Raw genomic sequence first — 24,067 nt, forward strand, 5'->3', positions numbered from 1 at the left:
GATGCCCCTGGCGGCTGTGTACGCCAAGTCAAAAGCACACCCAATTGAAATATTCAATATTAGTTTACCCTCTCAGACAATTTTTCACCCCTTTTCTTGTACTCCTCAGGGAGATGTTGAAGGAGTTCCTCCATTTCATCCCAATGGGCCCCGTTGTACCTTGCCAACAAATCTTGGGTGGTGGCAATTTGCCAATGGTTGGCAGCTTGAGCTTCAACTCTCTTCCCTGAAGCATTGATGAGCTTGGATTCTTTATTTAGTGGAGGGGCATTTGCTGTTGTCTGAAAATTGTCTCTCAAAACTGTCCCAAGGATCTTTGGTCTGCTGGTCTGCTTCATCTCCCACTCCCTTATCAGCAGTGTAGAACTGTGGGGAGCACTGTGGTTTAATGTCCTCTATATCACTTTGTGAATGATGCGTAGAAGGGAGTGGTCTGGAGAAGGTGGTGAAGGAGGTGGTAGAGGTGGAGGAGAAGCAGGCAAAGGAGGCTGTAGAGAGCTGGTTGTAATGTCTGTCTTTTTCCTCTTAGGAGGTACAGGTAAAGTCAATAGCCTCTTCAACGGATAGCTGAAGCTTTGACGGTTTGAGTGCTGGGTGCACTGCTTTTTCTAAAATCCGACCAGTGAGACGCTGTATAAGTAGTTTTTTGGGTTTCAGATCATGCCTCTTTTGTATTGTTACACGGATTGGTTCTAAAGCAACTGTTGATGCCAGAATGAAGGATTTCAGTGGTGAACTAGGATTTTGGTTTTGGCACAAAATGGTTGGAGCAGAAGTGGCAGGTTGTCAGCTCTGGGCCAAGGCTGGTCGGTCCAGTACGGCAGCGGGAAGTTTCAGCTTCACTGTCGGCAGCAGTGGCCTGTAAGCCGTGGTTTCGGTCGGAAACATGTGTCTCTTGATGGGTTGGACTCAATGCATTCTGTCTCGATATGGGAGTCAGAACCAGAGTCCTGGATGGAAAGGGCCTCTTCATCAGCAGTCGAGGCCTCTGACAGTTCTTCCTCTGTCTGCTCAACATTGTGTTGGCTGTAGATGCCGCTTCGAGATATTTACACTGAATTTATCTGAGACGCAAGTGAAAGTCCTGCAACGTTTTCTTTCATCGAAAGGATCAACAGTCTCACAGTCATCTTTGTTACGGTCAGAAGACAAACACATGTTGCAAACCTAATGGAGCACTGTGTGCGGGTATTTCTCACAGCAGCTGAGACAGAATCAAAATGGAGTTCATTTCGATCAGCAGCGCATCGCTGGTCAAAGCCGATGAGATGTGAAAAGGTCCAAACTGGTGAGGCTGGAACGCGACGACTAACACGTCAAACAGACAGGTGATTGTTTTCGAAGGACGACAGTGGAACGCAAATGAAAACAATACTAACGGTATAGAGGTCAACAATGAACCGAATGGAGCCCGAAATGGTTTCGAACCAGAATGATGAAGAACACGTCCGAACTCGATGGGGGAAAGAAAACAATCTAACAATGGAGTCAATGTTGATGAGCATTATCATTGAGGAGTCGTCACTTTGCCCTGTGACTCAAAAAATGTCTTCAAAGAAAAACACCTGGCACACATCCAGACCTAACACTAGATGGCAGGAGTAAGCAGAGCATGTCTATCTACAGACACACATGCCATCAAACAATAGTTCCCAGCATTACTGATGAAATCCACAATGCCACTGGTGCCACGCTGAGATTACTCCTTTTTTTCACATTGCCTAGTTCTTTTCCGTTTTAGAAATCAGTTTGTACATTGACCTGTAAAGTAACTGGTAGAGATGACCCCACACACAACAGGAGCCAGTGTTTTAGGGTTGTACAAGAGGACAAAACCCTCCAAAATAGAAGATAATTTAGTTGACTTGGCGTGGTTGCTTGCCAAGAGACAGATAGCCATGGGGTGGAAGTTATCTTAGAGACCACTGCTGGGTGCCTGGCTCAGAGATGTATTGAAATGGGTAAAAGCAGATGCCCTACAGGCTCTCCAATTCACAAGTGGTAGTGCTTTGGTATAACTATGTGGGATGCCATGATGGTGGCCCTCAAGGCGAAAAATTACATTTGACCCTGTTAGCCATGTATAATTACATCTTGGGAAATGACCTTGCTGTGGTGGCAGATACCATCTTTAAATTTCCAATGGTTAAGGTAAATGGTGCGCCATAATTGATACGCAGACTGTTATCTCCTCTTCCTCATTTTCCAACCCCATTCTTTTGCATCCCCGTGTAACTGTACTTTATTTTCTGAGCAGGTATATTTTGGGTATTGGAGAAATGTTAGTGTAATCTATACATGCCATGTTATGCCTTTTTACTTATTAGAGTTTCAGTTTGTATCATAAAGATGTGCCTGTACTGATGCTACAACTGCAGACTTTTCTGTTTATACTCAGAGCTGCAGCTCATCATATTCCTTTTCTACTGTTTGCTGTATTAACTGTAAATATAATGAAAAAACATGCATACTCAGCATTGTAATGCCTCGCATAGGTCTATCTCTGTTCAACTCACTACCAATGGTGTTATGTGTACCCCTGTAACACTAAAGAACGGTATACAATAAGAACTCTCATCATCCCACTAGAAATCCTGGCAAAAAACAGGAAATATGTGAACATCTAAGCGTTTCAAGCAGGAGCTATGGTTTGCAAACTCATGCTACTCGATGCTATCCCTAATTTACCAGAGATCAGCTAGTCCAACTTTACCAAGTGTCAGTGATACCTTTATCAACTTCTGTCGAGACCCTAGGGAAACAGTCCACACTTCCTTTAATCTGCATTCTTGTTGAACACACCAACTTGCCAGAACTTGAGATGTGCTCAATATCACAGTGTAATCATTAACAATCATAGCATGCATTTAGAAACATGCAATCTAGAGCATGCAGCATCCTAACTAACTTCAGTGTGGTCATCAGATCTATGCCCTCTCAACTTGAGTGTTAAACTGCTTATGTGCTGTTTAATCAATATCAGTAACACTTAGGAATAATTTCCAGTAAGGCACATGGTGACTATACACTTTATATTCTGAGTCATATTCGCTCTATTCTCTGTTTATTGGATATCTATCGCAGAACTGTTCTGGAAATGATTACTGATTCCAAAGTATACCTTGGGAATGTTTTCAAGAGCTTTACCAAGAATTAATGTTTTATAGTTATGTTTTGATAAAGTGAGATGTACCATTTACCGATTGCCTTCATAGCTGTGAAAAGGCATCTGCAATTCATCTAGTAAAGTAAATTTGGCATCCATTTCAATTTATCTTCTGTCAATATACTCTGGAATCAACAGACGAGAATGAAGCATAAAATGTGTGTCCCATTTATTCAAGCTTCGTTCAAACTAAGGTAACCATTTATATACATAGATGAAGGCACGACTGAGGAATATTCCTCTTCTTTGCATTTAGAGTAATGTTGTGGAGAATGATGGACATTAGAAGCAGGTGTGTTCATGAACATTGGTTCATAGTTATTAGTACTGGGAAAAACATGTCCAGTTTATTGATATTTCTTTTGTCTTAATTCATCAAGAACATGGTCTCCTACCAACCCTTTGCCTTTTCTCCTCTCATTCTCCTTTTCTCTGCGAACTTCATTTTTGCCATTCCTGACAGTGACATGAGAATCCAAGAGGAAGAGGTATGAATGTTCAACAAAATCCCCAACATCCCAGTGGAAGAGGTAACTTATGACACCTTTTTAGGTTACTATATTAAACTGGCTAAATCCAAGACTCTGTCTCTATAAACTGCCCTGGACAAATTTTCATTTTGAAACCTTGAATGTGGTTTATTATTACTATTATTATCCAGATTTGTACGGATTTCTCGCTTTTCTTGATCACCCGGGTTTGGACTTTTTACTGTGGGTGAGCCTCATCACCAGTGTTTCACCCACAGTAATCACCCGGTAAACGGACTGTGCGTGGTTACCGCCAGTGCCCGCCTTTTAAGATAAGGCTGCTGCGACACAGAAAGGGTAAGAAGCACGTACACTTCTGAACACATGTGGGCTGCATGTGGGAGACTACTGCTGTGTGCAGCTTGGTAACAGTGCACAGGCAGCATGGTGCATTAGGGACTTTGCAGGTATAGGTATTCACCTGGGAAAGGCCTCATGAGGAAATTGTACACTATTTGGGAAAAGTCACTGTGCTTTACTATTTTAGCTATAGTGGCACTCCATTATACACTTAGGGAGGGAACTGCCTATGAGTTTATCTTCCCTTCCCCCTGGCCTAGACAGATCATTGACGTCCTGAACTAAAGTATAGCCGGTGCAGGAAAATCAAATTTGCCACTTCCAAAATGATAACTGTACATCTTGTGAGTCATTCAGAGTTTTCATATTACTCTGGCTCAGCTCAGGACCAGAGCTCAGGCCTGTTGTCACCCTGCTGTGTCCAGTAATTATATTCTCTCCAGCAGCAGGAACAAAGGGCGCTCCCACACAAAGGGCGCAATTCGCACTACTCGTACTTGCTCCTGAGAAGGTAAAGGGGTGGGGTGGAATGCTCTATATCAATCACTCAACTGTCACACTGCACCAGGGAGGAGCCTACCGGAGCCCTCTGAACAAAAAAGAGTCCCCTGACAACTGGAGCCAAACCACGGGGGGGGGCAGCCTATGAAATTCTAGTGTGCAGGTCCCTGGCAATGAGGTCAGCAAGGGGTGGAGCTGAGACCCCAGGTGTTGATTTGATCAGTGGCTCCTTGATGACGCCATTTTGGTTTGTCCCAACATGCAGTGCACAAGGGTTGGGACAAGGGTGAAGAGGTGATGTGGCACCCCAGGATTGGTTAGGGGCGCCTGTCTTGTGGAACCTTCCTCTCCCCTTTGTAAACTGTTGCACAAGGGGAAGACGTTTCTTCCCGCAACCTTGCTACCTGCTTCACTGCTGGATCCTGGGACTGCCATGGAGAACAGGACTGTGTCCAGCTGACCCAAGGACCAGAGGGTCTTCTCAAGGGCCAGTGACGCTGGCCCCCTTACACTCCCTGAGGACCAGCTAGGGAAGCCTTGGACTTCTCTGTGCCCACCAACAAAGCTGCAAAGGAGAACTGGCACAGGGTGCTAGGAGGACCATCTTTTGGAGGACTGCAGTGCTTTGGAGAGGAGGAGGATTATTGCTACTGTCCCTGGTGGAGAGAGCTCACCAGCAGGAGTAAAATGAGCACACGGTCGTCAAATTGTGCCCATCCCTAAGTTGAGGGGCATCCTAAAATCATCACCAGCTCTGGTTTGATTTGCATTTTCCAAGGTCTCCTACAGCTGGAGATTTTGCTCTACAGCTGGGAGTGATTCATTTTCTAGAGGCGTTGCGTGCTAAAATTTTAGAATGTCCAAGAAGGCCTGAGAATGTGTAATGCATTATGCTCTCTAGGAACTGAGTGTATGGTTATATTGTAATGTCTTTAAATCTGAATATAGAGTAATGATATTTTAGGTGCTTATACCGCCCAGAGGCTAAATGTTTGGATTCACTGCAGTGGTTGATTTTTCAATATGATATTTTTATTGTGGTGCCCTCTAGAGGTTATTCTGACCAATACAGTCTTATGCTATTTTTATTGTGGTGGCCCCTAGAGGCTGACCATTATAATGGAATCCCAAGTATATGAAAGAAGGCGACAAACCCAAAGTTTACTTCTGGTGAATGTTTTATTGGGTTTTCAGATTGATTGTATGTTTTATTGAGGCATCATTATTGCAAGTACGACAATGATTCATGACAAAATAATATCCTTAATATAACATGACTGTTTTAACAGCCTTGATATGTTTGGATGACCCCTCTGGGGGTGGTCACCAGTGGGTGTCCAATGTCAGCTATGGTATAATGCATCTGCCAATGTATATTTGTAAATTATTGCATAATATTTAGTACTGTGTGCATAATAAATGTACTTCTAACTTCCTAAAGAAAAAGTACTGACTGGACAATTATTTGAGTGTTATTGCTGTGTGCTAGTGATTGGTGATTTCCACCACATTCCTTGAGTAGGCCCTAGACTGCTCCGCCTCACTACCCCGTGAAAGTCAAGCACTACAATGGGGTGTTTGGTTCCCACTGAGGACAACTGAGGAACTATTACTTGTGCTGGCCAGACAACTAATGGCTCAATTTCCAGCATACCCAGAGACATCCCGAGAGCTGATCTTGAAGCCCGTGGTTAAAAACAGCCAGGTTTCAAGCCTCTTATGGAAGTCTGAGGGTAACCTACATGCTCTCAGATCAGGGGGGGACAGAGTTCCACAGCTTTGGGCCTAAGAAGTAAAAGGTTCAGCCTCCTTGCCTGGATCTCCCAACTCTGGGAACTGCAGTTAGGTCTAGGTTACTCAACTGCAAGGATCAGCTGGGTGTGTAGGGTGACACCAATAATCTTAAGTATAAGGGGCCAGAGTTTTAAAAACATTTATATACATAACATAGTGCATGAATTGGACTTGACACTCAACTGGGAGCCACTGCAGCTCACAGAGCAGGCTGGTAGTGGGATGAAACTTGGTGGGGGCAGGGGGACAGGTGGGGGGTGTGCAGTAGGAGTCTAGCAGATGCGTTCTGCACTACCTGGACTCTCCTAAGGAGGTACTTTGACACCCCTCAATAGAGAATGTTTCTGTAATCAAGACTTGAAATGACCAAGGTCTGGATGACTGTTCACTGGGCCGGGTACGGGAGACACCTTAGTAACTTCCTAAGCCATCTCAAGATGGCAAAGTAAGTGGCAGACACTAGACATTTTAGAGATTGGATGGTTCATGGACAGATTATCGCCAACCTAGACTCCAAGATTCTTGACTACTGGAGCCCGAGGTTGGTAAAGTACCCATCACTTCTGGCCACAGATGTGGACACCATAGGTGGTGACAGCTGCCTAGCCATAGAACCTCCGTCTTATCTCCATTTAACTTAAAGCAGTTTGTGTTCATCCAAGTGCAGACTTGTTTAAGAAGGCTATTCAATGCCTCTGCACTGTGGTTCTCCTGCGAGGACAGGGAGACAAAGATCTGAGTAAAGTCTGTTTAAGACAGGAGAGTGAGACAACATGTTTCTACAATGTCTGCAAGTTTCCTTACGTACAAAGTGAAGAGACTTAAGATCAAGGGGGAACCCTGAGGGACCCCAGATGGGTGAAAGAACATCTCCAATATAAAACTGGGGGACGTTCTGGGTATAGGGCAGAAAGAGAGAGTTGGGGGGAAGAGGATAGCGAGAGGTGAGAGAGAGAGAGAGAGAGAGAGAGAGAGAGAGAGAGAGAGAAAAAAGTCTGTTTTAATCCCTTGCTTAAAATGAAGAAGAGATCTTTTCACTGGCAGAGCGGAGTAAAACTGGTGTCCTTTTTTATTAGCAATATTTTTATTGTATGGGTAAACAACAGATTTGTACCATTCTCTAAGTTGCAAGAAACACAGCCTATCCAAAAGTGAGATCTGGAACTATCTCAAACTAAAGCTGTTGTCTCGTCTATGGTGCCTCATGTTCCCAGTTCTGAATTTGAATCCCCTGAATATATCTACATTTTGGGAACAAAAAAAAGCCTCCCAAGTTTATCACCTTTTACTTAATGATATTAGATGGCTTAAAAGGTCAGTAAAACTTGGGAAAAAGATTTCCATCAGCCTGTAGGCACCACTTCCTGATGAGGATACTATTCGCATTAAAAAACAAAAAACAAAATCCTTCCCGCTATACAACTCATTACAGGATATGCTCATAGGATTATACTTGTCTCATCTGAAGCTCAGAAGATGCAGACAGTCCTTTTTTCAATTTACATTATTTCAGAAATCCATCCATCTTTAATGGATGGTCAACTGTGGCCATCAGCAATTATTCAATATTGTAGGAAGTAATTCTACATTTCCGATTCCAGGCTTGCTGCTAGCTTTGAAACAGAACTCAAGCTGCACCTTCACTGAGAAAGGCCAACATGCTCAAACGAGAGTGTGATTGCTTGTATTTCCATTCAGAGGGTTGGTGGCTGCACAGTTCCATCTAGACTGTAGCTACTGGAGTAGGCCGAAGGCTGATTTACATAGAGTTTCTCTCTGGGAATGGAATGGGGCACAGAGTAAATATTAATTGTGGCTGAGATTAACTTAATACCCCCTCCCTTTACTTTTTGTTCCTCCAGTGCAGATTTGGCAGTGTTGCATTCACTATTGAAGGATTCAGAATTTGTGTTAATCTGCAAGAGAAAGTAAGTAGACTTGCACATATAAGCTGATAAAAGTGGTTAACCCAAATGCAAAGTACTTACGAAAGCACTATTATTCCATGTATTTGAAAATGCCTTAAGGGCAAATCATATTTTTTTCCATTATTTAATTTATGGTATAGGAGAATAAACAAGGTATGCTTCAACAAGAGAATATGCACAATATTTTGCACAATAAAAGCGCAAATCAAAGATTTAAGAGAAAGGCTAGAGAATAGATAGTGCTGATGTATGTTGTCCATTTTACAATTTTTAGGAAGAAAAAAACAAAACATGACAAGATGGAAAACAAAACGGGGAACACTCACATTCATAAATCTTCATAAGGTGATTGTGAAGGTTTTTAACAATGTATTCTTAAAGCCCAGAAAAAATTTCAAGAGGGGACCTCAATGTTACACAATGCAGTGTTGCCAGTATAGATGGCTCAAAAACCCTTTTAGACTGAACACTGCTGAATGATTGCGGTTTGTGGATTTCTCCACCACTTTTGGAGACCAAGCTTTGTGCTGAGAAATGCTGTCAATGTACGGTGTTTCACAACCACTAGATTAATTCATTATTAATTAATTAATGCTCTGTCTGAGGCAACTTGGATGGTGAATCGTTCCCTCCAAGCGTAGGAATGGGATATAGCTGAGGAGGTTTGGGCTTAAACAATCACTTCAATTTTTACATGTCCAGGTCAGACTAAGGGCTTCATTTGGAATTTAGCAGAAAGTGAACTTGGTTGCAACTGCAATGGAGTACCTTATCTGCCAAACCCTTAGCCCGTCCACATGATTAATGGGCTAGTGGAACTTCTGTATCTTGACAATGGAGCCTACTACAGTTGTTGTCAAGAGTGCTCTGTTGGCCCAACAGATTCAAGCCTCTGTCTGATATAGATATATGCTGAGGGGCACTATGGAGGGGGAGGGGAACGGGCAGTTTTCACCAGGTAAAACGTCGATGGACTGGGAGTCATTCCTTTTTGACTTATCAAAATCAAACTCCTGCTTTGCGTGTTTGCTTATAGAAAATTTGTTTTTTTTATAAAGGTTGATGAACGTCCATCATTTGACTGTACTGCCCATCAAACTTATTACACATTGGCAGGAACCGATGCAAAGATGGCACCTGTCAGTGACTAAAGATGTCTTCAGGCCCAGGGAACATCTCCAAGTGAGGTGGATTAGTGGTCTGTCAGGGCAACAATGCATTTTACTCCGTCATTCTGAAGAACTGAAGAAGGACAAAGCGTACTCCTTAGGCTAAATTAGGGCCTTTAAAGTTAGCCTAGGATTGTAATGGATTCTTTATAGTAATTGTCATAACACCTCAAATGTAAGGGTGTAATCCTTTAATTCAACCATTACTACCAGGCAGGTTCTTTCCAATTCCTAAGCATAAAAATACCAATTACCAATCTCAAGGACTTGAAGTAGATTATAATGTTCCTAAATCATGATATTGTTATAAGTTTAACATTTATTTGAACTAAGTAGGAAAAAAAAGATTCACTCACTGTTTGGAATTGGATGGATTCCTCCTTGCTTGCAAGCTCAAGTGTAAAAAAGGACTTGTTGTGCGACATGTTTGCAATGTCATGCCACCTACAGACAGAAACATTGAGACACAAAAAATAAAAGTGTGGTTATATTGTTACCAAAGCACCAGAGAACCAAATTTCCTGATCCTGAATCAAAAGTAGGGAAAACATATTTAAAGTAGTTTAATTTCAAAAGTGAGCACTATTAAATAATGATGTATTGACAATATCCTTTCATTTTCCCCCTAGATTTCATTTATAGAATAGGAAGGAGATTAAACACATTAGGTCTTAACAAGGGAGACCATGCCTCATTTTGAGTTCTAAACAAGAAAAACATTTCAAACAAGAAAACAATCTTCAGAAAGTAGCTCAGTATAATCAATAAGAATTTAGTATGGTTCAAACTTATTTACTCATATCAGAAGTTGGCAGCAGAGAATATTCCCCATCACTCAGTTTTCAGAACTCAGGGAAGACAACAACGCAAAGGAGCTTTGGTTTGAGAATACCATTATATTCCACCTGACCATTTAGGAACCGTGTCAGAACCACAGTTCATACTTGAAGCCTGTGTGCAAATAGGGATAGAGTTCTTTCAAGGCCTTGGAACCACATCAGCCCACTGTTAAACACATACAGACCTGCCTGTCCTATTACCTGTGCCCTTTAGAAAACAATTTTCTTAGCAAAAAAGACTGTAATATCCCCCCAAATACGTGCACTTGCATAGATAACTACATAAGAAAATAATTAAGCTAATTTATAGTGGAATGTTTGAGAAATATTCGGTGTGTAGTGGGGTGGCTGTAGTGCCTATGTGGACGATATCCAGCTGATTGCCTCGCTATATCCTGGCACAGGCTCCACCTCCGCTAAGAGACGGTATCTCACTGGATGGCAGCCAGCTGCTCAAAGTTAAATGGAAAGAAGAAAGAGGTTATGACAGTGGGTAATAATCCAACTCTATGGGAGCAGATTACTTGGCCTCCCTCCTTAGGGCAAGGTCCAATGTCCAAGATGGAAGTCAAGAGTCTAGGGATCACTTTGGATGACATCTCTCCATGGCCTCTCAAGCACAAAAAGGTGGCTGGCTGCTAGTTTAAAGGAAAACTTTAAAATGGCTCCCAGTGGAGCCACAAAGAATAGTGATTCAAGGACTGTTTCTGTCACGCTTAGATTATGGCAACTTGCTTTTTTTGGGTAGACCAATGATGGTCATTAAAAAGCTTCAAATTTTTCAGAATGCGCCAACTCGAATACTGTTAGGCAACCCTAAAACACAGTCAGCACAGGTAGCACTGAAAACCCATCACTGGCTACCTATAAGCAGCAGAGTACAATTTAAGGTACCATGTTTTGTTCATCAGGCAAAACATAAAATTGGCCCACATGTGCTCCAGCAACTGATCACGGTCCACTAGGGATCTTAGGTCTCATAACCTGGATCTTCTTGACGTTCTGAGAAACAAGCGGGCTACAAGTGTAGACTAGTCCTTCACATATCTTGCACCTAAACTCTGGAATTCCTTGTCCTTCAGGCTTAAAATTGTAAATAGTTTTATGAGTGTTAGAAATTGGCTAAAAACCCACCTCTTGCCCAAATTAGTTTATCGAAGATTCTCTCTCTAGCGCTGGGAAGCCGGGCTTCGGGTAGCCAGGGGGTTTATAAAACCAGTGAACAGAATAGAATAGTGAGGTTTGTAATTCTGGAAAATTCGTTTGTGATTGAATATTAAAAGTCACCCACAACTTAACAAATATACTTGTAAAAATATGACTTGAAATATAACTAAGCCAACATCTCCGATCAAACCTCAGGAAGCTTTAAACAAGCATTGGCACAGCCAATAGGTCTCACTTTAGGGACCTTATAAGTGTTTAGCCATGCAGCACATTATCCGACTACCCATATATTAGACTACCCAATGAGTCACAAAACCTAACATAATCAAATGAAAACGGTCTGAAAATCATTAACTACGTTATGGAGAAAGCCTGGAGCACATAATGAGCTTGTGGCACACTCGAAAACAATTGAAAATATGTATTGCAAGTTATGCTCATGCAATGTGACATTAATAATGATATTTAAAACATTAGGTGCTGGTTTCAGACAGTGCTGCAGTGCACATAAACATCTGATGGGTTTATGAAAGAATCTGGTGCAGCCAAGAGAAGGGGAGAGAAACCAATATGCTAAGGCTGCAGTGAGAAGGCAGCTGTGCCTTTTCAAATATCCTACGTGTCTTGAAAAATAAAAATTCTATGGCCTGGATAGTGGGGAGGATTAGGCACACCCCACTCCCATAAAGATTGGGTAAATTGTTAGACTAGTTTAAAAAACATGCCATAAAAGAAAATATAGTAATAGATATGTTTTTTTAAATAAAATACAACATTGTTCTCACAAAAAAAGTCACACTTATAAGGCAAGAGCTGGAGCTTTGCGTGTTTCCACTATCACCAGAAAACTCTGTGGTCGCTGCTACGTCTTCTGTAGAAAAAAAAGTTATCCACCAAGCAAGGAAAGGAAAGCAGTACCACAGGCTGTTAGTAGGTGTCCCTAAAGAGTTCTAAAGGGATCTCGTTTAGCCATAAAACGTACTGCACCCTTAATGCAGCCTTCTAAACAATGTTTTTTAACCACACTCTTTTCCGCTGAATGCAGTATCACAGGCATAGAGACCACTGAACTCATCAGTTATTTCTAGCAGGAACTTGTACTTGTTGTGCTGCATGAGGCAACACACTGAATACATTGATGGGAGGCACCAGCTACTAAAGTATTCAGCGGGCAGCCGTCTATAGCAAAGGCAACCCCAGGAACATAGGGAGGCAAGTGTAGCAGCAACCAACCTTGCTATATCCAATATTCTTTCACTTGTGTCCCTGTAGATGGGTTGGGGCAAGAGGAGGAGCTTAGAGTTTTCTGGTGATAGTGGAAACACACAGTGGTAGCTGCTAGTCCCCTGTAAAATAAAAGAACATCCGCCAAGCAAGGAAAGGTGCAGAACCACAGGCTGTTACTAGGTGTCCGTATGGAGCTCTAAAGAGACCTCCATTAGCCACATAAGGTACTGCAACCTGGGGTCCGCGGCCCCCCAGGGGTCCATGGCACATTCCCAGGGGGACAAAAGGCCTGGGCTGTCAGGAATGAACTTCTCCAGCTGGGGCCTCCGACAGACAAATGTGTGCTTTTATATGTATTACTACTTTTGCGCAGCAGTTTTAAAAGCACTGCAAAGTTCCTTGTACATCCATTATAATTCGGACAAAAATGAAAGTGTCAAGATAACTCTGGTAATTAATGTACCTGCTGGAGAGAGATGGGAGTTTTGTCTAGTGGCAGTTTTGACTCATCTAAGGTAGCGCAGATGGTCAATATGCCTGCTGTAAAGAACGTGTATCATGCAAAGAACAGTACTTTTTGTGCATAGCACAGTGAGTTACTGCTTTTGTCACAGAGATTCTTTTGTTACTGAACAGTTCTTAAGTTACAATCGTAATCTATCATAGCGAGCTATAAACTGCCAACAAAGAACTGCATGGCACAAATTAGAAATGTGTGTTTTTGTTCCCAGTCTTTCATTTTCCTTATGCTGCTAAAAAAGATTTGCTTGTGTAGAAATACATTCATATTATTAAGAGTCAATGCTAACCACTGTGTTATATTCTGAATAAGGAGTTCATGCTTCTCCAGATCAAGCGCTCTTAGAAAATGCCTACCGGTGTGAATGATGTGAATCCTACACCTTGTACTATCCTGTAAAGTGCTCCAACTTCCTGGTATGAGAGGTGCTATAAAACAAATTAATTACATGTGACAGAGAAGTTATTGAGGGAAGGGAGGCCCTTTTGGTTTTACTTCCTTTCCCCATCACATATTTATGTGAAAAAGCTTTCTCAGATCTTTTGTACATAAAAAATAAAAACAGAAATTGCTTGGCAAATGTAGCATCCGACCTGAGGAGTCAGCCTTCCTAAATAAAACCAATGAAAAATTAGTTGCAGAGATGCGGTGCAACCTTCCCATTACAATTTTTGCAACTTTTTACAATATAAAATATTTGTATCTTTAGTAATTTGAGTATTTGTACGGTGTGTACTTGTTTGTGTATTTTTTGCAAGTTACTGCTTTAATGTTTGAAATTCAAATCGCACAAATTGCCTGGGGGTCCTCGGCTTATAGCAGTGATTCAGTGGGGGTCCTCCGGAGTCAAAAGGTTGGGAACCACTGTTCTACAGGACATTTCTGTCCACTCTTTTCTGTTGGATGCAGTTTCACAGGCATAGCAACAACAGAACTCACTCATTATTTGTAGATATCACGCGCATTTACGGGCACACACTTGTGAATTTGGCTGTACGCTTTCAATATAAACAGAAGCACAATACCTTTATTGCATAGTGGAAGGGGAGGGAAACCAATGTGCTGTGGCTGCACTACAGAGACGGCAGCGCCATTTAAAATACAAGAAAAGTTCATTGCGCGTGGGGACATGCATAATTATGTTCTTTAGTAAAACATGAAAACTCAATAGCACTCGGGGAAGTTCCTAATCTCGTTCTTCACAGAGGACGAAGAACAAACAGCTTAGAGGCACAAATCATAAAGTCAATTGTACTCGACGAAGTACGTTGTTGTCGTGGCTTGAACAGACACCCCCAAAAAAAAAAAACAGTGCTCACAAAGCATCGTAAATAACATGAAGAGTAAGGGCACATGTAACCGGGGCAATCCTCATGAGAGGTTAAAAATTAGAAAAGGAGTGACTACTAAGCCTATTAACCAAAGAAAAGCAAGCATTTAAGAACAACAGTAAAATAAACCAATGATAAAGATGGGTGTGCTTCAAGCCCACACTGTAGGTACAGCATGTCTCAAAGAGACAGCGCGCATGCACTGCCTACGCGAGACCTAAAAATAAGAAGTGTCTGTAATGGGAGGTAGCTAATTGCAAAAATTACAGCAAAGTGATAGGAGAAGATGTTGAAGAGCATGACAGGAGTGTCAAATATTGTTCCACAAAGGCTAGATCCACGCCAGATTTCAGGGATGTCTATGAGTTATATACTTCTATTTTCAGATTCTAAATGAGGATCAGTAACATATGTCAACAGCTACCTGAAAATGTGATATGGATCCAGTCTTCATCTACAAACAACCCTGTGATAAACTTGAATATAAATGTGGACAAGATTACCCAAAATAAGTTGAAAATGCTCTTGCATGGAGCATTTTTCCATGCAAGATTTCAAAGTTCCAATACACAGTGGTAGCATGTTTCAAGGTATATAGCAACAAGGGAACCAGTTTACTCTGAAACACTTCCAAATATTACTTTACAAACCATGGTTATTTCCTCTTCAAACACAGACTCAATTAAGGTACAGCACTCCTCGCCAAACGCAAACCACCCACCATAAATCATCTAGAGAACACATTTCTTTTTTGATTGTCAATTTGCTTACCAGAACACCACAGGCGGTCTGCCATTTTTGTGCTTCACAAAGATACCATCCAAACATGCTCCGATACAGATATCGTATCCTCGGCTGTCCTGTAAGCAGCAATAAAGAACAAATTGCAAGAACAGAAAATAAAGTGGCTAGTATGACACTATCAGCAAACACAAACCAAGGCAAAATGACTCCCATAATTACAATGTAATTCTAGCGAAACATAGTGCCAGTTTACTACCAAAGAACAAATGTGGATGCCATCAGACCTTCAGGCAAACCAAGGACCTCAAAATTCCTTCTATAAATAATATATTCTAGTACCAGAAAAAGTGGAATCTGGTTTAGTGGATTGGGGAATATGTATTCCTACTGAGTTACAAAGGAATATTTAACAGCTGTGGGTGTGAATCTGGAGCTTGTTGTCACAACCAAGCCGTTAGAGCATGGTGTGAATTAATGAAAAACAAAAACTGAGAAACCACACTAGAGGAAACAAATTAATGGAAAACCAAATTTTAAGATAAGACAATTTTAGGGAAATACAAAAAAAAAAAAAAAAAAAAAAATAGTAAAGGAAACATTTTAATGGAAAGATAATTTGAAGGAAAATCCACAATTACATTAAACTTGGGTGGAATTTTAGGATTTAGTGATGGGTGGCATTTAGTGATGTGAGAGTTTTTAAGGTTCAATTATGGGCAGCGAATCAGGTGGTGATGAGTTTTTAGGGTTTAGAATGCGGTGCAGTTTAGGATGGTGAGGGGTTATAAGGATTCTGGGACGAGCGGAGTTTTGATGTACAAAGGTTTTTTTTGCGATTCAAGGATTAGTAGCTTAGGGTGATGAGTCCTTATGGGTCATGGATGGCTGATGTTAAAGGGCCATGAGGTTTTTTTAGGGTTTAGAAATGGATGAAGTTTGGGTGTGATCAGGTGCTATAAGGGGTATAGAATGGGTGGGGTTTAGGCCTAGAAGGGGGTTTTAGGGTTCAGGAATTGGTGGAGTTAGGGGTAGTGAGTTATTTTAAGGTTCGGGATGTTGGATTTTTGGAATAGAAAGAGCTTTTAGGTATCAGGGAGGAGTATAGTTTAGGTGTGGCTAGTGGTTTTGGGGGCAGGGATTAAGGGTGTTTAGGGGTTGTCTGGGGTGAACGATGGATGGTGCTTATGGATGGTGATGGGTCAGAGAATTAAAAGCATCCAAAGTAACTGTCTGACAATGTAAACTATATAAATATTAAATAATGTCCCTTGAGATAAAGCGCTGAAATAAATATCTCCGACAAAACTGTTTCTGAAAATAAACAAACAAAACCTAATTTCAACCAAAAAGACTTTGTATGTATTGGTTTCTACGAAAAGGGAAATGCCATTAATTCTGAAACTTCGCATTAAACAATTTAGATGAAATGGTTTCTTAGTAATGGTATTCCATGGAATTGTTTTTCTATTAAATCACATACCACTGTTGCTGCATATAAGGTCCATTAACTTTGCCTAAATTTAGTACTATGACCTTGAAGAAGCACCCATCACTTCTAGTCAATAAGCATTAATTGACGTCACAGCTCGCTAGTTACAATAAAAACTTAGATGTTGCACTTAGAAGGCTATTATTAGATCAACATGATTAAATTATAGTAGTATTATTTTTGCATCGTCTCATAAATTAGCCAGAAACATCCATGAAAAAACCTACAGTATTTTAAATGCTTCACAATAGTCAACCCTTCAAAATCCCTCAATCTAGGAGTTTGCAGTTAGATGTTTACCCTGGAGCTCACCAACAAGTGACTGGGATTCCCCCTGAATATACTTGGTTATGCATTGAGCTGCTTTTGTGCATGGTGTAGAGACAACTGTGCCCCCCAAGTGGCTTCTTGCTGTCTTTATGGACACTATCTGGGGCACACCACTCTGTTTATTGCCCGCAAATGTCTGCTGTGTTGCATAGTGTCCTCTGTGTTCCAGGACTTTCCCTTATGATACACTCCTTAAAGTAGCGAAGGTAAGCTGTTGGGTTAGCTAGAAAGGGCCTTGCAGAATTAAACGTCATTTTTGTAAATGCCTGGATTCTTCACTTAATTCTGAGATTCTCAGTGCTGGCTGATGACATTATAAAATGAGAGTATCTTGTTTCAGGTCTGTCTGTCCCTGCATGCATTGTTACCAGTTAAATGCAAGAAGCTCGCCTCTGGACCTCATGCAATGCACATAATAATTGCCATCTGCCACACTTCTGCAGACATGTGCCTCTTACAGCACCTCATCACAAAACCTGCAACCAAAATACTCCACTCTGTACTTCAGGCATGAACAACCAACGCCTTGGTGTTCATTCATGAATGCATCTGCATGCCTGCAACCAAAGCCAAAGTAAGTGCTTCATTAACACACCGGGAACAGAACTGTGCTGTAAAAATCCTAATTAGCAACAAAGATTCCTGCAAAGCATTATGTACTGCCTTAAAAGCAAAATGTAATCACTGAATACAGACTATACCTTTGCAGGGTAACTTTCTTCTCCATAGCCGTCCATCCTTTCTACCTCCTGCATGTATAACATTTCTGTCTCAGGTGGAGTGAGGCCCCTTTGAAAAAGCAGAAAAGTCACAGTTAGCATTTTTTGGCCCCTGAAGTCAATTAAAAACTGTGATCAAAGTCAACATTGTGTACACGTCCAGATATTAGATTGTGTTTATTAGATAGGTTCTAAGCACCCACAAAAAAGCAACAGAACTAAAGCACATGGAGACCATAAACCCATTTAAGGGTGTTAGTTGTGATTAGCAGTCTACTTGCTGGTTGTCAGTTACTTAACCATGAGACCATGTCTTAGCAGGTGAATGTATAGGTATTAACAAATAATCAGAGAAAAAAACAAATGCAGCTTGTTCTATATGACAAAATAAATAAATCCCAGAAATATAGCAGCTGGCCCCCTTTCCAGTTTCTTATATGCAAAAAGAAAAAATCCACAGTACATAAGAGGTCGCACAGCCCACTATATCTTGACTCCCTCAGTAAAACCTTGGCAATTCTTATGAATCCATGGATGAAATAAGGGGATACTGGATACAATGCGTCATTGTTAGACTTCATAAGCGCTGTATAACTTAGTGGCACAGAAGGCCTACGATACTATATGCAAGAGATGAAGCAAGATCCAGATGTATGTTACGGTGCACTGGCATTGAGAAACCATAAAGGGTATAAGGACGATTATAAACTAAATAATAAATAAAATTAATATTAACTGTTTCTCGGTTGATGTGGTTCTAGAGGCAGCTGTATTCTCAGACACTATAATTCTGAGATAGCCGAACGTCCTTCCAAGCAGCCATAGTAAAGGATTTCATAGCATGTAGCATGATGCATATATATATATATATATATATATATATATATATATATATATATATATATACAGGGAGTGCAGAATTATTAGGCAAATGAGTATTTTGACCACATCATCCTCTTTATGCATGTTGTCTTACTCCAAGCTGTATAGGCTCGAAAGCCTACTACCAATTAAGCATATTAGGTGATGTGCATCTCTGTAATGAGAAGGGGTGTGGTCTAATGACATCAACACCCTATATCAGGTGTGCATAATTATTAGGCAACTTCCTTTCCTTTGGCAAAATGGGTCTAAAGAAGGACTTGACAGGCTCAGAAAAGTCAAAAATAATGAGATATCTTGCAGAGGGATGCAGCACTCTTAAAATTGCAAAGCTTCTGAAGCGTGATCATCGAACAATCAAGCGTTTCATTCAAAATAGTCAACAGGGTCGCAAGAAGCGTGTGGAAAAACCAAGGCGCAAAATAACTGCCCATGAACTGAGAAAAGTCAAGCGTGCAGCTGCCACGATGCCACTTGCCACCAGTTTGGCCATATTTCAGAGCTGCAACATCACTGGAGTGCCCAAAAGCACAAGGTGTGCAATACTCAGAGACATGGCCAAGGTAAGAAAGGCTGAAAGACGACCACCACTGAACAAGACACACAAGCTGAAACGTCAAGACTGGGCCAAGAAATATCTCAAGACTGATTTTTCTAAGGTTTTATGGACTGATGAAATGAGAGTGAGTCTTGATGGGCCAGATGGATGGGCCCGTGGCTGGATTGGTAAAGGGCAGAGAGCTCCAGTCCGACTCAGACGCCAGCAAGGTGGAGGTGGAGTACTGGTTTGGGCTGGTATCATCAAAGATGAGCTTGTGGGGCCTTTTCGGGTTGAGGATGGAGTCAAGCTCAACTCCCAGTCCTACTGCCAGTTCCTGGAAGACACCTTCTTCAAGCAGTGGTACAGGAAGAAGTCTGCATCCTTCAAGAAAAACATGATTTTCATGCAGGCCAATGCTCCATCACACGCGTCCAAGTACTCCACAGCGTGGCTGGCAAGAAAGGGTATAAAAGAAGGAAATCTAATGACATGGCCTCCTTGTTCACCTGATCTGAGCCCCATTGAGAACCTGTGGTCCATCATCAAATGTGAGATTTACAAGGAGGGAAAACAGTACACCTCTCTGAACAGTGTCTGGGAGGCTGTGGTTGCTGCTGCACGCAATGTTGATGGTGAACAGATCAAAACACTGACAGAATCCATGGATGGCAGGCTTTTGAGTGTCCTTGCAAAGAAAGGTGGCTATATTGGTCACTGATTTGTTTTTGTTTTGTTTTTGAATGTCAGAAATGTATATTTGTGAATGTTGAGATGTTATATTGGTTTCACTGGTAATAATAAATAATTGAAATGGGTATATATTTTTTTTTGTTAAGTTGCCTAATAATTATGCACAGTAATAGTCACCTGCACACACAGATATCCCCCTAACATAGCTAAAACTAAAAACAAACTAAAAACTACTTCCAAAAATATTCAGTTTTGATATTAATATATACAGGGAGTGCAGAATTATTAGGCAAGTTGTATTTTTGAGGATTAATTTTATTATTGAACAACAACCATGTTCTCAATGAACCCAAAAAACTCATTAATATCAAAACTGAATATTTTTGGAAGTAGTTTTTAGTTTGTTTTTAGTTTTAGCTATGTTAGGGGGATATCTGTGTGTGCAGGTGACTATCACTGTGCATAATTATTAGGCAACTTAACAAAAAAATATATATACCCATTTCAATTATTTATCATTACCAGTGAAACCAATATAACATCTCAACATTCACAAATATACATTTCTGACATTCAAAAACAAAACAAAAACAAATCAGTGACCAATATAGCCACCTTTCTTTGCAAGGACACTCAAAAGCCTGCCATCCATGGATTCTGTCAGTGTTTTGATCTGTTCACCATCAACATTGCGTGCAGCAGCAACCACAGCCTCCCAGACACTGTTCAGAGAGGTGTACTGTTTTCCCTCCTTGTAAATCTCACATTTGATGATGGACCACAGGTTCTCAATGGGGTTCAGATCAGGTGAACAAGGAGGCCATGTCATTAGATTTCCTTCTTTTATACCCTTTCTTGCCAGCCACGCTGTGGAGTACTTGGACGCGTGTGATGGAGCATTGTCGTGCATGAAAATCATGTTTTTCTTGAAGGATGCAGACTTCTTCCTGTACCACTGCTTGAAGAAGGTGTCTTCCAGGAACTGGCAGTAGGACTGGGAGTTGAGCTTGACTCCATCCTCAACCCGAAAAGGCCCCACAAGCTCATCTTTGATGATACCAGCCCAAACCAGTACTCCACCTCCACCTTGCTGGCGTCTGAGTCGGACTGGAGCTCTCTGCCCTTTACCAATCCAGCCACGGGCCCATCCATCTGGCCCATCAAGACTCACTCTCATTTCATCAGTCCATAAAACCTTAGAAAAATCAGTCTTGAGATATTTCTTGGCCCAGTCTTGACGTTTCAGCTTGTGTGTCTTGTTCAGTGGTGGTCGTCTTTCAGCCTTTCTTACCTTGGCCATGTCTCTGAGTATTGCACACCTTGTGCTTTTGGGCACTCCAGTGATGTTGCAGCTCTGAAATATGGCCAAACTGGTGGCAAGAGGCATCGTGGCAGCTGCACGCTTGACTTTTCTCAGTTCATGGGCAGTTATTTTGCGCCTTGGTTTTTCCACACGCTTCTTGCGACCCTGTTGACTATTTTGAATGAAACGCTTGATTGTTCGATGATCACGCTTCAGAAGCTTTGCAATTTTAAGAGTGCTGCATCCCTCTGCAAGATATCTCACTATTTTTGACTTTTCTGAGCCTGTCAAGTCCTTCTTTTGACCCATTTTGCCAAAGGAAAGGAAGTTGCCTAATAATTATGCACACCTGATATAGGGTGTTGATGTCATTAGACCACACCCCTTCTCATTACAGAGATGCACATCACCTAATATGCTTAATTGGTAGTAGGCTTTCGAGCCTATACAGCTTGGAGTAAGACAACATGCATAAAGAGGATGATGTGGTCAAAATACTCATTTGCCTAATAATTCTGCACTCCCTGTATATATATATATATATATATATATATATATATATATATATATATATATATCTCTCTCTCTCTCTCTCTCTCTCTCTCTCTCTCTCTCTCTCTCTCTCTCTATATATATATATATATATATATATATATATATGGAAAATGTCACTTACCCAGTGTACATCTGTTCGTGGCATGATACGCTGCAGATTCACATGCTGTGCACTGTTCCTGCCATCTAGTATTGGGCTCGGAGTGTTACAAGTTGTTTTTCTTCAAAGAAGTCTTTTTGAGTCACGGGACAGAGTGACTCATCCCTTTCGGCTCCACTGCGCGTGGGCGTCGACTCCATTTTAGATTGTTTTCCCCGCAAAGGGTGAGGTAGGAGTTGGTAAAGTAAGGATACTAGAGGTGCCCATGCAATGGAGTAGAAATGTATTACATAGTGTGTAGTAAAAGATTATTTATTTACATATTTACAATTTACATGCAAGTAAAATGGCTACAGGCTCCCGGGGAGGTGGGAGGGCGCATGTGAATCTGCAGCGCATCATGCAACGAACAGATGTACACTGGGTAAGTGACATTTTCCGTTCGATGGCATGTGTAGCTGCAGATACACATGCTGTGCATAGACTACAAAGCAGTAATCTCCCCAAAAGCGGTGGTCAGCCTGTAGGAGTTGAAGTTGTCTGAAATAAAGTTCTTAATACAGCCTGTCCTACTGTGGCTTGTTGTGTTGCTAACACATCTACACAGTAATGCTTAGTGAATGTATGGGGCGTAGACCAGGTGGCTGCCTTACAAATTTCTGTCATTGGTATATTACCAAGAAAAGCCATTGTGGCGCCTTTCTTTCTAGTGGAGTGTGCCCTTGGTGTAATGGGTAATTCTCTTTTATCTTTAACGTAACAGGTTTGAATGCATTTAACTATCCATCTGGCAATGCCCTGTTTGGATATATGGTTACCTGCATGAGGTTTCTGGAAAAATACGAACAATTGTTTAGTTTTACAAAATTGTTTCGTTCCGTCAATGTAATACATTAGTGCTCTTTTTATGTCTAATGTATGCAAGGCCCTTTCAGCTATTGAGTCTGATTGTGGAAAGAAGCCTGGGAGTTCCACAGTTTGGTTTAGATGGAATGGTGATATGACCTTTGGTAAGAATTTTGTATTTGTACGGAGAACCACTTTATGTTAATGTATTTGTATAAAGGGTTCTTGAATGGTAAATGCTTGTATTTCACTCACTCTTGTAAGTGATGTGATGGCTATTAGAAAGGCTACTTTCCAAGTTAGATATTGGATTTGACAAGAATGCATGGGTTCAAACGGTGGACCCATGAGTCGTGTTAATACAATATTAAGGTTCCAGGAAGGTACTGGTGGTGTCCATGGGGGTATGAATCTTTTTAGTCCTTCCATAAATGCTTTAATAACTAAGATTCTAAAAAGCGATGTTGTATGTTTAATCTGCAGATAGGCAGAAATTGCAGTGAGATGGATTTTAATGGAAGAGAAAGCTAGATTAGACTTTTGTAAGTGTAGTAAATAACTTACAATGTCTTGTGTGGAGGCATCTAGTGCCATAATTTGATTATTCTGACAGTAGCAAACAAATCTTTTCCATTTGTTTGCGTAACAATGTCTTCTTGTAGGTTTTCTCGCTTGTTTAATGACCTCAATACACTCTTGTGAAAGGTTTAAATGTCCGAATTCTAAGAATTCAGGAGCCAGATTGCTAGATTGAGCAATGCTGGATTCGGGTGTCTGATCTGTTGTTTGTGTTGTGTCAACAGATCTGGTCTGTTTGGTAGTTTGATGTGGGGTACTACTGATAAGTCCAACAGTGTTGTGTACCACGGTTGGCGAGCCCTGGTTGGTGCTATGAGTATTAGTTTGAGTTTGTTTTGACTCAGTTTGTTGACCAGATAAGGAATGAGCGGGAGAGGGGGAAAAGCGTAAGCAAATATCCCTGACCAGCTGATCCATAGAGCATTGCAGTTGGACAGAGGGTGTGGGTACCTCGACGCAAATTTTTGGCATTTTGCGTTTTCTTTTGTTGCAAATAGATCTATGTTTGGTGTCCCCCAGCGGTGGAAGTGATCTTGTAGGATCTGGGGATGTATTTCCCATTCGTGAGTTTGCTGTTGATCTCGACTGAGATTGTCGGCTAACTGATTCCGAATGCCTGTTATGTATTGTGCTATTAGGCGAATGTTGTTGTGAATTGCCCAATGCCAAATTCTTTGTGCTAAGAGAGACAGCTGTGACGAGTGTGCCCCCCCCCGGTTTGTTGAGATAATACATTGTTGTCATATTGTCTGTCTTTACAAGAATGTGTTTGTGGGCTATCAGTGGTTGAAACGCTATTAATGCTAGAAATACCGCT

General features: G+C 41.2%; 1 protein-coding gene across 2 annotated transcripts in view; it reads right to left on the minus strand.

Annotated features, from left to right (window-relative positions):
* PTPN21 (protein tyrosine phosphatase non-receptor type 21) overlaps positions 1–24,067 on the minus strand; it is a 351,990-nt gene that overhangs the window by 225,834 nt on the left and 102,089 nt on the right. For both annotated transcript variants that reach the window (XM_069208139.1, XM_069208138.1), the window contains exons 7-9: positions 17,737–17,824; positions 15,244–15,332; positions 9,745–9,832 (exon numbers count right to left, since the gene is read on the minus strand). In XM_069208139.1, the coding sequence (XP_069064240.1) occupies positions 9,745–9,832; positions 15,244–15,332; positions 17,737–17,824 (265 nt within the window). The remainder of the gene's footprint in view (positions 1–9,744; positions 9,833–15,243; positions 15,333–17,736; positions 17,825–24,067) is intronic.

This window comes from Pleurodeles waltl, chromosome 9, assembly GCF_031143425.1.
Source record: "Pleurodeles waltl isolate 20211129_DDA chromosome 9, aPleWal1.hap1.20221129, whole genome shotgun sequence".
Classification (NCBI taxonomy): Eukaryota; Metazoa; Chordata; class Amphibia; order Caudata; family Salamandridae; genus Pleurodeles; species Pleurodeles waltl.